This window comes from Benincasa hispida, unplaced genomic scaffold (assembly GCF_009727055.1).
Source record: "Benincasa hispida cultivar B227 unplaced genomic scaffold, ASM972705v1 Contig618, whole genome shotgun sequence".
In the NCBI taxonomy this organism is placed as follows: Eukaryota; Viridiplantae; Streptophyta; class Magnoliopsida; order Cucurbitales; family Cucurbitaceae; genus Benincasa; species Benincasa hispida.
Window position 1 is genome coordinate 25850 of NW_024064975.1, and position 16999 is coordinate 42848.

Sequence of the window (16999 nt, forward strand, 5' to 3'; positions counted from 1 at the left end):
CGACGAGTATCACATATCGAGTGATCGAGTAGCCAGTGATTATGCGATGAAACATGCTGACCTACTCGATTGTTTAGTGTGTGCGCCTACCATGCAATGAGTATCACATACTCAACGATCGTTTACCCCCATCATTTACACGATCGAGTAGCTAACATAAATCGATCGGGTAAACACTTTACTTGTTCATTTAGCATCAGCCATACGATCGTTTAATAAATGCTAAACGATCGAGTTAGAACTTTTCTATTCGACCGTTTAGCCAAATCTAAATGATTATTTAGCCTGAGTTAAATGATATGACCAACGCTTGGTCTTTTTCTTCCTCGAAGTGAACTGCATCCCCATGCTTTGAAACTTCATCACGAACGACTCAAAACTCTTCAAACCCTTTGAATATAGACTCGATAACAAGTTAATTATGCCGAAAAGCACAGGGGCCCTTACAAATTAACTTTGAAATGTAAAAGAAAGCATTAAAACAGAGGCCATCATCTCGAAACATCCATCAAACCATCCACAAACACACTTAACACTTAAATGCATTGTAGAACACACTTAAAACCCACAAAGACTGTAAAATAAAGTTCAATACAACAATGAAATTTGGAATATCAGAACAACCTGACTCTGATATCAATTGAAGGAAATTTAAACATAGAGATCCAGTGAGCGGATGCGGATCGTTCCAAATCCCATTGATAAAGAACACAAACAATTATAGTCCAATGGAATAGATTATGCATAAACAATAAATTACAACATTCTTCATCAAATGAACAGACAAGGGATAAAGTATGCAAACGTTTGAAGAACCTTTCTTCAAGTATCCCTCGATTGTTCAGAAACTGGTTCAACAGCACGAACTCAAATAAAACGACCAAAACTCAATCTCAACGAATGAATGGATGAACCTCAATCACAATCCAGTTCAACTCGATCCTCGAATCTCGAATGGAACTAAAACACCACCACAAGAGTAACCTTGGTATTCTCGGTGTGATAATCCAGAAGTTGTGGACTCTGTGTAACTTTGGATAGTGGAATGAAGGAGGTAGACGATCGAGTAAGTGGGAGATGGATGAAGTCTATCGTATAGACTAGATACTCGATCGCTTAGTAAGAAGAAGCCTATCATATAGACCTGTTACTTGATCATGTAGCAACGAGTAAATGAGTAACTATCGCATAGTAAACTCGATACTCAATCGTGTAGTCTCTTTATGCTATCGTTTAGTAAAACACTTTTACTCGATAGCCTTTGTGAGATCAATCCAAATGAATACATCCACCCTGAGATCAAGCCAAAAATCCCTCCCTTTAACTCTCTCAACTCTCATGTGAGTGGGTGGTTGTAATTGGAATTTTTGGCTTCTTCTTATTTATTTTTGATAGAGAGGAGAGTGGTAACATTATGAGAATAGTTATGGAAAAAAAAATCCTTGAATCCCAAAAATCTTTTCCTCTAAATTCTTTTGCATTCCCTCTCCAAAATCACAGAGCCCACAAACTTCTGTGATTCTCATCCCAAAGAATACAGAGGTGATTTTTGTGGTAGTGACCATTTGGAGATCATTTTGTTCATGACCATCCTTGCAGAGGAAAAATGTGAAGAAGTCAGTTCCTCAAATATAAGGGTTTCTAAACCCTATTTTTCGTTCTGTTTTTTGTATCATGCTATATATTTCATTATTCTGCATAATCTTGTTATTGTAATTTATGTTTCTGTGTGGAATTAAAATTGGGACCGATCCCCACGTTTCTGCTTAGGGATTTCACAGGTTCTTGACATGAAAGATATACTTTAATGTCAGTTTAAACCGACATTGTAGATACCCATTTATTTTCTTAGTAAATTATCCTCTCTCTTTCATTTAATTTCTCTAATAATTTTCTTCTCTCTCTCTTTTCTCACTTATTTCCTCTAAACCCTCTTGTTGCCTTTGACTTCATCACCTTCCAAATCCTTGTGGTTCATCTGTCGATCGTGGGTGAAGAGTCTGTTATGGTCTGTCGATTGTCGATCGTGGGTGTAGGTCCATTTGTTGTGTAGATTCGATCTTCGTTCGTCGATTGTGTTGTCGATCCGGCTTTGTGTGCAGATCTGACTTCCATTCATTAATATGGCCTTCGTTTGTCATCGATCATGCAGGTCTCCATTGTTGTTCGCCATTCGCGTCTCTGATCGTGTAAATTTGACTCTGCATGCAGGTCTGGCTCCATGTGCAAATCTGGTGTGTTTGGCATTTGCGTGATTGCTATGGTTTGGCCTTCGTTCATAGCTCGCGCAGATCTGGATCTATCGTGCATCTTCTGCTTCAATGTGCATTCGTTAGATCTGGTCTAGGGTTTTTTGGATCTGGTCGTCCATTACTTTGATTTTGAGGTATGAAATGCTTTCTCTCTCTCTCTTTCTTTTTTTTTGTGAACTAGTTGCTTGAGATGGTTTTAATAGATTTTTGGGTTCTTTGTGCTTAGGAAACCCACTTTGAGATTGTAGAACTTGTTAAGGTGAAGAATGTATGCTCTAATATCTTTCTATGAACTAGTTGCTTGAGATCGTTTTAATAGATTTCATTTTTTTTTTTTTTGGTGCTTTGTGTTTAGAAAACCCACTTTGAGATTGTAGAATTTGTTAAGATGAAGAATGTATCTTGTAATATCTTTTTGTGAACTAGTTGCTTGAGATGGTTTTAATAGATTTTTTTTTTTCCTTTTTGTCTTTGTGCTTAGGAAACCCACTTTGAGATTATAGAATTTGTGGTGAAGAATGTATTCTCTAATATCTTTCTATGAACTAGTTGCTTGAGATGATTTTAATAGATTTTTTTTTGTGCTTTGTGTAGAATGTATTCTCTAATATCTTTAGTTTTTGTGAACTAGTTGTTTGAGATTCTTGATTAGTAGGTGTACTGAAATATATGATTGATCAACTATGAATTTTTTAATATCAAGACTTTCTTATTAAGTAGAGTATTACATGATACTAAAAAGGAAAAAAAAAGGAAACAATTTTGTGTTTCATTTCACGGGAAGATTTTGAGTATGGAGTACACGAGGGACATCACACTTAATTTGAAGGTGAAGAGAAAGGTGGGTTCATTAACAGATGTAATTGGTTTTCTTTTTTTCCATTCTTTGTTCTGCAGAATCTTTGAAATTTGGATGTTAAAATCTAAAAGAACTTGTCTCATTAACGTATGTAATTGGTTTTTTTTTCCAATTTGTGCTCATATATTGAAATTTGTACTCATATAAGTTTTAGTCAATTTGTGTTCATATTACTATGTAGTTGGTTTGAATAGTATAGTGTTCTAGAAACTCTAGTAGTTTTATTGAGAGAAGATTGTTGTTTGAATGTGTGTTGGAAGTGCATTTCTTTGCACAGTTGTTGAAGTAAACAAATTTTGGTTTTGTTGTATAGTGATGTCATGCTGCCAAATTTTTTCTAAAGATAAGAGTTAGTAAAGTTAGTTATAGGTTAAAATATGGTAATGTTCCCTAGGTTCTTTCTGTTCTTGCTTCTAGATTTCATTGCAATTGACCCAGTCAAGATTCCTTCTATTAAAAAACTGGTGGTTTTATGTTCAGTTGTTTGCTTCAATTATTGTGAAAACTTTTGCAATTAGGCATAAAAAAAGATAAACGACTTCCTTGTTGCAAACATAGGTATTTTGCGATTGGAAGTGCTGATTCATTAGTTAGCCTATGGGATATCTCTCAGATGCTCTGCGTGTGAACATTTACAAAACTCGAGTAAGTTTTTGTTTATACAATGATTTTGTTTTCTTATTTTCTTAATTCATATTTTGTTAGTCGAGATACTTCACAAAGTGTTATCTTCATTTTCTTGTTTCAGGTATTCTTAGGATCTTTGGGTTTGAAAGTACATGAGAAATGGATCAACTATGATGCATTTTCGAATTCTTTATTACGTTCCTTCCTTGTTGGCAAATGTATTGAACTCAACTTTGTTAGTGTATGTTATGATTGTTTGGTCAAATTGATACAAAAATCTGTGGACGTGTTTTATTTCCTTTGTTATCTAGTTTTGTTTCCTTCTTCCAATAAGTTAGTTGAATTTTGTGTTTGTTGAAATCATAATATATAAAAGCAATGAAGTTTTTATTTTTTATATGTATAGGTAAGAGAAATATTATTGTGAAAAAAAAATTATTGATTGCACGTGTTTATGCAGAAAATATATACGTATTTTTTATTAATGTCGGTTTTTAATTCTTTGATCGACATTAAAAATGGATTGGACATTTAAAAGAATGAGGCATTAAAAAAATATAAGACAATTATTGAAAAAATTGGTAAAAAACCGACATAGAAGATGGTGTACAATGTCGATTTTCAACTGATATTAAAGATGGTGTACAATGTTGGTGTTCAACCGATGTTAAGAAATATTGACATTGAAATTTCGGTCAGCTATAATTTCGATTTAAAATTGACCTCAAAGACAACAAATATTAAAGACCTTTTATAACATGATCTTCGATGTCGGTTGAATCCCTATAATGTCAGTTTTAAACTGACATTAAAGCCTTGTTTTGTAGTAATGTTTATTAAAGTGCGACATATCTTCTCCTTTTTAAGAATTTTTTCCTTTGCTGAATTCACTTATAGAAGATGTATTATGGTGATTTAAATAAGTAAGCCATTTTTGTATTAGCCACATTGGACTTTTGAGAGAGAGGACAATTCTTTGATCGATGGCTGAATTGTTTTGTATTGTGTTCTTGCTCGTTGTTCATAGGGGAAGCCTAAGTTTTTGGTACCGGAGAAGGGATTCTCAGTCTTAAGGGTAGCCTAAGACTCAACATGGGTAGAGGGAGTTCACTGAAATGGAAAAGATATCATCGTGAGAGGAGTATCATCTGTTATCAGAAGTCGTGGTGATTGAAGCTAATATTATCAAACTTAGGGGAGCCTAAGTGCATTTGAGAGGGAGTCTTTCATCTAGGGGGAACCTATGTAAGTTAAGCTCTACGTGAGTCACTGTAGTTATCGAGTGTTACATATAAGTACTATATTTTAAACTTCTTAACTCTTTAATATTAGTGGATTATCTTTCCTAGGCATATTGCTCCCTAGACGTAGATGGTTTATTGGCGAACTAGGTTACGAATTTCTGTGTGTTTTTACTTATTTACTTGCTGGTAGTACCCTTGATATTTCATTATTTGTCAGTGCTTTCCGTTTAACATTCGTATATCGAGTGACGAGTTATCCTAGCATTTTTTTCAATTGGAATTAGAATGGGCCACCTTTAACTCAGGTGTTTCGATCCTAGATTAGATCAAAGAAGGTGGCTCTATACTCGTCCTCCAGTTCTAGATGGAACTAATTTTTTGTATTAGAAAGCTCAAATAACTGCCTTCCCCATGTCGATCGATAACAAAACTTGGAAATCAGTGGTTGCTGGGTGGTCACATCCCACCATCAAAGTTAATGATGGGAAGGAAATCCTGAAGCAAGAGTTATAGTGGTCTGGAGAAGAAGATGAAGATTCGTTGGGGAATTCTCGTGCCTTGAATGCCATATTTAATGGTATAGTCCGCAACATATTCAATCTAGTTAATATTTGTATCTCTGCTAAGGAGACATGGGATATTTTAGTCATTGCTCATGAAGGAACTTCTAAAGTCAAGATGTCGAGGCTGAAGTTGTTGACATCAAAATTTGAGAACCTTAAAATGCATGATGATGAGTCCATTGCTAATTTTAATGTCTGATTGTTAGATATCACAAATGAGTCCTTGGCTCTTGGAGATAAAATTCCAGAAGAAAAACTTTTTTAAAAGGTGCTCAGGTCTCTACCTAAAAGATATGATATGAAAGTTACTGCTATTGAGGAAGCTCAAGACATAACCAAGTTGAGAGTAGATGAACTATTTGGTTCATTGTTTACTTTTAAGATGTCCTTAGATGGGAAGATCAAGAAGAAAAATAAGGGTATTGCTCTTCAATCATCTGTTAAAGATGAGCTTGTTGTGTAGGGAAGCAAGCCCTAACGTAGTAGAGAAACACACAGAGGACCATTACTCGTTAGTAATTTTAGGTATTTTGTAGAACTGAAAATCCAGTTCTCCAATGCTTTGGAATTCTACGAACACTACCAAAAAAAGTTACTTCCCTATCCTCTGAGAATCCTTGAGTTTTGTGGTTTTGTGGGAACCAATATATTTGGGAAGAAGAAGGAGAAATTGAGAGAGCAAAAATTACATAACTCTTATGTGTTTTTTTTTTTTTCAAAAACTTATTCACCTGCATATGATTTGCAGTTGTTTTTTCAAAGGAGAGAGAAAGAGTGAAACGTAGGAGTCATCTCACGTTTTTGTTAACTCCTTATGTGAGAGTTAACTTTTAATTTAAATTAAATGAATTAATTTCAATTAAATTAATCAAAACCAATTAAATTAAATTAAATTAAATTAATCAATGAATTTAATAATTAATTAAATTAATATTTAAGTAAGTCTTATTTAATTAATGATTTCATTTAAATCATATTTAAATGAAACATCTCTCACATAACCTATAGTTTTAATACAATTAATTAAATTAAATTAAATTAATAATTAATTAATTCTCCCGTTAATTAATTACCAAATTAAATATCAAATATTTAATTTAGCCTACATTTGAATCGTATTCAATTGTATTTCTCTCATAACCCATAGTTTTAATGTGCATCAAATGCACATTAATTTTTAACCTATAGTTTTAATCTACTTCATATTAAATTAATATTTGAACTCTTTCAAATATTTAATTCTCCCAAAAATTAATTTTGAATCATATCCAAAATTAAATTTATATTATAAAGTTTAATTAAAATATAAACTTTATATTATAATGTATTATTATACATTATATTATTTTTTTAAGTGAATTTGAACATTTCAAACTCTATTCAAGACATAGTTACCTCAATGCTCTTTACGAGCTAGAAATGGGACCTCATGAATTTACAGCTCAGAAGCTCCAACGATATGAGATTAATTGGTTAAACTCATTAGCCAAATTTATCAATATTCATTAACTGTGGGTACACTTCACTAAAGGTCCACAGCTGCACTCTTCTCACTACAGATATATTTCTGTGTCCATGGATATAGATCAATAACAACAAGTTAGTCCTTCAGATATGTTCGTAATACCAGCTGAGTCAAATTACCATTTTATCCTTGGGTTACCTCTGTATCTTTAAGTACCAATGCTCATCTAATGGACAACCTATTTATGGTCCACTATTAAACCGAAACCCCTATAAGGTAAGTGAGAGTGTAGGGCCCTTTGTTCAAGTCTCAGAGACACCACTTAAGGGAGCACTCATGTACTTACTCTAAAGTCTGGAAGAAGTGAAATCCATCTTGTATTATTATGTTCCCAACTCTTCATTCTGCCTTGTCCCCAAAATGGTAGGCATATTGAGTCGGCGAATTGGTCACTATCACCCATACAAATAAAAAAACAATCTCTCGTGAACATGCATTCATAGTACACTCAGGATTAAGACTAAGTTACCTAGATTATCCTATTGAAATAGAAACCTAACAAGTCAACAATGTTACATCTAGTGGTTACTATTTTGCCGTTCGACAAACTCATTACATATGATACCCCCACTAGCATGTCACTTACACAAACACATTGGATCATTGCATTTATATCAAATACAAAGTGGATCATATCCATATTGTCACTAGGATAAGGTTCCCAACCTTATCCTTTAGTATAAACCCTTTAGACTGTATCTTGAATATAGATCTCTGTATGTCTCTGTTGGGGTTCATGCCTTAAATCTCGTAGGGTCTTATAGTTTGTAATTGTATTATACAAGCTTAATATTTATTTAATAAAATATATGATGTTTTATTTCAAAATTAGTTGCATTAACCCCAAACCAATAAACTACATCCAAGGTTATCTTGTAGCTTAAACATGTATGTAGAGACATATGAATGGATCATGTTTAAGTGATAACCTAAATGGTCTGTAGTAGATGGATAAGGCTAGATACCTTATACTAGTGACACTATGAGTATGGCCTGCTTTGTAGGTGTTACAATTGTTGTAAAGTGCTGCAAATGATATGATCCTAATCATTCATGTGGAGATATGTAAGCGGGATATTCTATAAAAAGAAGTTTGTATAAGACCGGACTACGAAATGTTTAGTGTCATTATATAACGCCGTTCATAATAGACACTTACATTTCACTAGGATGACCAAAGGTAACATGACCAGAATCCTGAGTGAGTTGTGAACTCTTGCCTATGAGGGCGGCCTTTTGATTTGTATGGGTGGGATTGGCTAGATCGTCGACTCAATAAACCTACCATTTTGGGGATTTGTCTGATTGAGGAATTGGAAACACAGCTACATGTGAAGGAATTCACTCTTTCCCCGAGATCGGGGCAAGTAGATAGATTACTTGCTTAAGGGTTGATTTCAGGGCTTAACAATGTGGCACCACACTCTCTCCTAGCCTGAGAGGGGTTTAATCATAGTTGGACTATGATCTATTGTTCATTAGAGGGATAAGTGGTACTTAAGGAGTTAGATGTAACTACTGGGGCAAAATGGTAATTTTGGCCTACTTATGAGCAATTTGTGAAGGATCATCATACTATTGATCGGTTATATCCAATGGACACAGAAATATATCAATAGTGTGAAGAGTGCAGCTGTTGGTCTTTAGTAGAATGCCTGACAGTTAATAGATGGTGAATAATTTAATTAAAAAGTTTAATTAATTATTCACGAACCATTGAAGCTTCAAGCTACAGGTCCATGAGGTCCCCTCCGTAGCTCAACGGATTTAATGAGGATCAAGTTTTGGATTAATTCGAATTGTTTAAATTAATTGAGGGAATTAATTATATGTGATATAATTAAGTTTATTTAATTATATATGATATATTTACTATAATTTATTTGATACATTGTAGATAAAGTATTTATGAGAGGAATTAAATGTTTGAATATGATTCAAATGTTAATTATATGAATTAGATTTATATAATTAAAATTTAATGTAAATGTGATTTATGTTAAATGTCATTAGTGAAAGAAAGGAACCTATAGGTTATATATTGTATGTGATACAATATTAAACTATATGTTATATGTTGTATATGATGTAACATATGATTATATGAATATATAATAAATTGGTTATTATATATTTGTTATAATTTTAATTATGAATGAAAAATATATAATAATTATTTATTTAATTTTAAAATCAATTAAGGGGAGGGAGTTATAACTCCCTTCCCCTTTTTTTCTCTCCACCACATACGTGGTTTTTGGATGAAGGGGTCTTTATTTTCTTCCTGCAAAATAGAGAATGTACGTAAGAGAATTACAGAATTACAGAGACCTAAATATTTTCCTCCCAGAAAATCCGTCCTTGCTTTCCCTCTTCCCAAAATTAGTCAGAGCCCACCACTCTTGAGGATATCGAGGCTTCATACGTTATGTCCTTGGTTGGAAATCGTTTATATTGAAGAGAATCTTCAAGAGGTAAGAGTTTCTGAAACCCTAAATTTCTTTTTATGGAGCATTCTGTATGTGAAACCCTGAATTTCACCTAAGTGAATTAGGTTAAAACTTGATTAATAAGGAGGCTTGTAGAGGAATAAAAGAGGATGAAAATACCTCAAGTGTTGAAAATTGGACCTTAAAGGCTAAAACATAAGTTGTGGTTAAGTGAAGTTTTAGGTGACAAAAATTTGAACAAGTGTTGAACGTATGAAGACACCATGTGTTGGTAAGAGTCATGCGACCAAAGCTAGGCACCAAGCGTTGGGATGTTGCACTTGGCAAGGCAATGGGTGAGCGTTGGGTGGCCATGAGATAACATGAGGACACTGGCCAGGTGTTGGCTTGAGTGGGTTATACATACGATGAGTTAGGTAGGCGCTACCTAGAGACATGCGACCAGGCAAGGTGTTGGGGGATGCGTGAGAGCAGGCCAGACATAGTGTGGGGGTGAACGCACGGATGCACGTGAAGGGTTACGCAAGGCTGAGCGCAAGGCGCTGGACGAGCGTGAAGCGTGAGACTGTGAGTTGTGCAATGATAAGACCGTGCAATGCCAAGGCTATTAGGCTAGGCAATGAGATGGCTATGCATTGGTGTAATCGTTAGTGTGAAGCTTGTGACTAAGACATCAAGCAAGGAATGTTGTGCTTGGCAAGACCATGGTGGACGCATGGTGTGGGTGGCCAAGGGAAGGGAAAATTGGTTGGCCAAAGTAAAAGTTGATCGCATGAGGAGGGCAACGCAATGCTATACGTTGAAGCCATGCGATGACTAAGTCATTGTGAGGTTAGGGAAGGCCTCATGGACGCATGTGACAAGGTTGGTGATAACTTGTAGAATTACAAGTTATTTATACTAATTTATTTAGATATTGCGGCCAAAAGAAAGAAAAGTTACGTCAATTGTATGGAAATTAGCTAAGAAATGCGAGAATTTTAAATTGTATTCAATACACCCACTGACACCATTCCGATGGTAGAAAAAAATATTTCAAGTCTGTTTTGCAGGAAATCAAGTCACTGTATGCGTTCATGACTCAAGATAAAAAGAACAACGCATCTAAGTCACATTGTGCTCATCATTCAGGAATAAATAGACAATCAACGCAATGATGGCGCATGCGACAATCGATCAAGAGCTAAGCGATCAATGTAATCTCAACCACATGCGGTAATAAAAAACAACACCGCATCGGGCAAACGATTGAAGATGTAAAGAGCAACGCAATTGCGGAGGATTTTGATGCATGTACAGCTGACCGTTGTGCATTTCTGAAGGGATTGATTGCTTAACAGAAGAAATATTCACTCCACCATTTTCGGAACTGCCTTAACAATACAGTGGGGACCACAATGCAAAGTGTCAAAGCTTAGCCTATAAATCGCTCCAGCCATTCCACTGAGAAATGATGCTTGAATACAGAGAAAAATGTATATACTGATCTGAGAGAGTGGTTGAGCAACTAATTAGAGTAGATCCGGGAAGAATTAAGCGACAAGGCCGAGAGGTGAGTCTCAGGGCAAGAATCCTTTCGATCCCCACTGTTGAAGCTCTGTACGAAGGTCACTTCTACCGGACGGGCAAGTCTGAGAGGGAAATTCTTCTCTTCATCCACTTCACATGCCGGCAAGCAAATCCACCGTCCAGATCTGTGTCAAGACATTGACACTCTTCTGTATTTTTTTCTATCTCTTTAACATCAATTGTATTCATCTTCTTAGTCTATCATTCACACCATGTATCAGACGCTTAATTCTATAGTTAAATGTTATGATCATTTCCATCTCCATCATTCGGTCTATTTCTGTTCATCCATATTTCATTTTCTCCACGATGTTTTCTTAATCCCTTGAATAATTAGCAATAATTGATCAAATGAATTAATTGGGTTAAGGAAATAATTAAGTTTAGTCAAAGCATACTAGGCAGCATCTTCACCTGTGAGAGCAGAAGTGAAGATGCCATTCCGCCTATCGAGAGAGGGTTGGAAGAATGTGTTCACTAAAGTGAGAAGTACTTCCAGAGATGGAAGCAACCTTGCATTCACCACGTTCATCCCTGTTTCACCAAAGGGATATGGGAATGCAGCCGGTCACCGAGAGGTGTACGCCAAGGGAAAGCGGAACCTTAGTTATATCTTTAATACAATTAACAAACTTGCAATGTTTGTACTATTATTCTTTCTCCTTCTGATTCATCCACTAAGCCTTGCCATCGCATACCACGATCCTTTGTATAAACTTCACAAGCCAGTCTCAAACTCACATCATGTATATCATGTATCTTGTATCTTGCATCACGTTAGCTTAGGTTTATCGCACTTTGTTTTATTATCGCAACTTTAGTTTATCTGCACAATTTTACTTTATCACAATTTATTTTTCTGTACAAACAAACAATCTTTGTTAATTGTAAAAACCGATCGCATATATCACAAATGTAACACATTAACGACAACAATCCCTGTGTTCGACCTTGGATCACTTCGAGAAACTTGCATTGAAATTATACTTGGTTTCAGCGCAAGGAAACTTGTGACAACGCATAGCATACTACAAGCATTTAGTTCACATATATCTAAAAGTAGTATCGCATAAAGTGTCAATAAGCATAAAACAGCATCCACACTCCATCTCCATCTTTCCAAGTCATCAAGTTTATGGCAACATGAGCTTGTATGATTCACATTCATTATTATCCATATTTGTTCACATGCTTATTTAAAGAACATAAACTAGGCGTTACAAATTTATGGCACCGTTGCTGGGGACATGAACTTGCATTACATTCGTCCATGAGTAGTGTGAATATGGGTTACATAGCATAAGATACATTTTCAGCGTTACAAGTTTATGGCGCCGTTGCTGGGGATTGGTAACGGTTAGTGTTGAATACGTTTGTGATATTTTTCAGGACAAATCTTTTTGTACTCGCGGAGAGCAGTCTGACAGTTTATGAGTACTGGAGTGATCTAGAAATTCTAAGCTGACCTAGAGATCAAATATATTATTCGTGCAAGAGCACATCAGGGCCAACTTAAGCAGAGAAGAAATATGGCAGATAACAGTGAGGCACCGCAGAAAATCATTAGGTGAACCGACCAGAGCAAGATCTAGTTTTTCTTGTTGCTGACCGCAACATCCCTATGAGAAACTATGCGGCGCTGGATTATTATAACTTCTCGCCAGGAATTTCAAGACCTACGATTGAGGAGACTGCAAGTTTTGAGATGAGACCAATTATGCTGCAAATGATCTAGAATGCGGGGCAATTTGGAGGATTACAAGGAAAAGACCTGCATGCTCATTTGACGAACTTTGTAGACATATGTAGCGCATTCTCTATACATGGTGTGACTCAAGAAGGACTTAGATGATATCTTTTCCCGTATACATTGCGGAATGAAGAAAAGAGGTGGGCTCAATTGTTAGAGCCAGATGAGATTAACGCATGGGAATAGTTGGTTGAAAGATTTATGAATAGGTTCTTCCCTCTAGCCGTCAACGCAAGGAGGTAGAGGGATGTGTTGAATTTTGAACAAATGGGGTATGAAACTTTGAGCACCGCCTGGGTGCATTTTCGACAATTAGTGAAGAGTTGTCCGCATATCGGGTTTCCTGACTGCATTCTGATGGAGACTTTTTACAATGGCTTAGATCAATCAATGCAAGCAGTTGCCAATGCCTCCACAGCAGGAGGATTAATGGATAGATCATATACAGAAGCAAAGAGCATCTTAGATCGCATTTCGTGAAATTCAGATGAATGGTTAGATACCGGGCTTGAGGAAAGAGGTTTGAAGCAAGAAAGAGCAGAAGGTGTCGTTGTGGCAACAGACGTAATGAACACCCTGGTAGATCAAATGACCACAATGACCTCACTCCTTCAGACTATGGCTAATTAGCAAAGACATCTCTCTCAAGGATCAGTGGAAGTCAATGCGTTGACACACATGACCGCAACGAATTGCATTCAATATGGAGAAGGACATCCAGTAGAAATCTGTACGTGGAACCAACAATATGTATTCTACAATGAACCGTTTGACAACACCTACAACCCTGGTTGGCGTNATGAAACTTTGAGCACTGCCTTGGTGCTTTCCAAACAATTATTAAGAGTTGTCCACATATCGGGATTCCCGATAGCATTCTGATGGAGACTTTTTACAATGGCTTAGATCAATCAACGCAAGCAGTTGTTGATGCCTCCACAGCAGGAGGATTAATGGACAGATCATATACGGAAGCCAAGAGCATCTTAGATCGCATTTCATGAAATTCAGATGAATGGTTAGATACCGGGTTTGAGAAGGACATCCAGTAGAAATCTGTACGTGGAACCAACAATATGTATTCTACAATGAACCGTTTGACAACACCTACAACCCTGGTTGGCGTAATCACCCAACTTTAAGTTGGGACGGGAATTACAGCCAGGGGAACCACAGTATTCATCATAACAGTTATCAGGGGAATCGAGGCAACCCTCTGGTCTTCATTAATCCGGACCACAGCCCATGTAATTTTCAAAGTACACAACCCTATGACCAACCGTTCTTATCTGATGCCTCTTGTAGCACCTCGTCTCTGGAGATGTCATTGAAACATTATATCGAGAAAAGCGAGGTAATTAGACGATCACAGGCTTCCTCCCTTAGAGATTTAGAAGAACAGATTGAATAGCTTGTGATTGAATTGAAGAATAGAGCGCCTGGTACACTGCGTAGCAGTTTGGGAGCATCGGGGTCGCATGGTAAAGAGTAATGTCAAGCAGTGACATTGAGAAGTGGTAAAACAACATCCCCTATGCATCCAATACCAGATTCAATAACAAGAGCAGTGGATTTAATAGCCGATGATGACCAACCAACCATTAATGATAAAATCACCAGTTCAGAAGTAAGTACATCTACAAGAGACGAATCTCAACTAGACTTGAATTCTAAATCAACGCAACCTCCAATTACGAAAACACAGCAAGCACAGGACCTCGATGAACAAGCAGCTAAACAAGAAGTATGGCGGGATCCTCCACCTTTCCCGTCCAGGCTGAAGAAGAAAGATGATAGTAAGCAATTTCAGAGGTTTCTGGATGTCCTCCGACAACTACACATCAATATTCCCTTAATAGAAGCTCTGGAACAGATGCCGAGCTATGTAAAATTCCTCAAGGATATACTTGCTAACAAAAGAAAGATCGGGGAAAATGAAATAGTTGCGTTAACATATGAATGCAGTGCGCTTTTTCAAAACAACATCCCCACCAAAATGAAAGATCCTGGGAGTTTTACATTGCCCTGGTCAATAGGAAGGAAAAAGTTTGGAAACGTGCTGTGTGATTTAGAGGCGAGTATAAACTTAATGCCCTTGTCGATCTTCAAGAAGCTAAATATCGACAACGCAAGACCAACTACAATTACATTACAGTTGGCCGATAGATCAATAATGCATCCTGAGGGCAAGATAGAGGATATATTCGTGCAAGTAGACAAGTTCATCTTCCCTGCTGACTTCATCATATTAGATTATGAAGATGACAGAGAGGTGCCTATCATCTTGGGTTGCCCATTTCTTGCAACAGGTCGAGCACTGATTGATGTATAGAAGGGAGAACTAACCATCAGGGTTGACGATTAGCAAGTAAAGTTCAACGTTCTCAATGCATTGAAATACCCAAGTGATATGGAGAATTTCCAATATGTTGAGGAATTACAGGAAGAACCTTGGCACGAACCCTTAGAAGAGTTGGAGGAGGAATATTTTGGAATCGGCGCAATGTGGGAGGAGGATTGTGCCACAATACAAGTTGAATCAAATTGTGAAACACTCAAGTTGTCTGAACGAACATCGCAACGCACTAAGCCATCCTTGGAAGAACCACCTGTGTTAGAGTTGAAGATCGTTGCCCTGTGCATCTCAAATACACTAACTGTAGAGACCGGTAATAACAGTAACTGTTATAATATCACCTCCTGATAAGGGAAGAAGGATGCACCATTCAGATCCCTAAAAACAACACAAAAAGTTTAGATGACCTTGGCAGATATTCGAGGAATCACACCCTCGTATTGTATCGCACAAAGTTCGTCTGAGAAGAAGACAATGAACGAGCATCAATAGAAAGCCAACATCGTTAAACCCCCATGAAGGAAGGTTTCTGAAGAAAGAAATAAAGTGAAAGTCGGCTGGATGCAGGGTCATTACACCGTATCATCAAAGATAGCCAGCTGGGGTATGCCCAGTGCAAATAACGTTCAGAAGAAAGGGGAATGACAGTTCGGTCCACCAACGACAAGAATATGAATTAATATGCCCAACAAGACAACTAACGGGGGTGGAGAATCTTATAATGGATTAACCGGCAAAGTAAATTTAAGCACTAAAAAATACACTTCCCACGTCTCGTTTAATTGATTCAAAGTATGTTAGACCGACTTTGCTGAGGAAGAATTCTGTCTGTATTCTTGACGGCTATTCAGGGTACAACCAAAGATTGCATTGCAATCGACAGGAATCAAGATAAGACAACCTTCACGTGCCATTTGGCAATGTTTGCATTCCGTCAACATGCCGTTTGGACTCTATCAATGCCCAAGGAAGTACTTCCAATGATGTTTGAGTGCCGATATTTTTAATTTTGGAGGAGTGCATGCTCAGGTATTCAGGATGATTTTTCAGTTTCGGCAAATAACTATGAGTTCTGCTATGCCAATTGAGAAAGTCCTTGAAGAATGTTGTGGAAAGACTTTTAATAATCTTGTTCGAACTGAGGGAAGATGCCACTTTATGGTTGAAGAAGAGGATGTAATTGCGGTCATAAAAGTATCCGAAGGCAGGATATGGAAGTTGATCAGTGCGAAAATCGATTGTAATTTTTCAAGCTACCCCCACCCAGTGAACGTGAAAACACTTAGGAGCTTTCTGGACGTGTGGGGTCTTTATTCGAAGATTTATTCGCAAACTTCTGTCCAGATCGCAAGCGCCCTAGAGTGCGTCCTTGAAGCTGATTTGTGAGTATGCTTTTGATGATGTGTGCATTGAAGCATTCCAAACACCGAAAGATGTGCTTATCACCGCACCCATTCTGATTGCGCCAGATTAGATGCAACCGTTTGCGTTGATGTGTGATGCTAGCGATTATATAGTGGGCGTAGTTTTGAGTCAGCGCAAGGACAAGGTATTGCATCTTATCTACTATGCTAGTAAAACGTTGAATGATGCGCAGGAGAATTATACAACCACGGAAAAAGAAATGCTCACAGTGGTATTTGCACTGGAGAAATTCCGACAGTACTTAATGGGAACAAACGTTGTGGTGTATACTGATCATTATGCGATCAAATATCTGATGACAAAGAAGGATGCGAAACCAAGGCTGATACGTTGGGTGTTACTCCTGCAAGAGTTTGACCTAGAAATTAAAGATAGGAAG

At 36.9% G+C, this 16999-nt stretch overlaps 1 protein-coding gene across 1 annotated transcript; it reads left to right on the top strand.

Annotated features, from left to right (window-relative positions):
* Positions 1-14712: 14712 nt before the first annotated feature.
* Positions 14713-15171, top strand: LOC120069825. Its single transcript, XM_039021643.1, has one exon. The coding sequence runs from the start codon at positions 14713-14715 to the stop codon at positions 15169-15171; it is 459 nt and encodes a 152-aa protein (XP_038877571.1).
* Positions 15172-16999: the final 1828 nt, after the last annotated feature.

Coding starts and splice junctions, on each gene's coding strand:
- LOC120069825 (XM_039021643.1), top strand. CDS start 14,713: ATGCCGAGCTATGTAAAATTCCTCAAGGATATACTTGCTAACAAAAGA.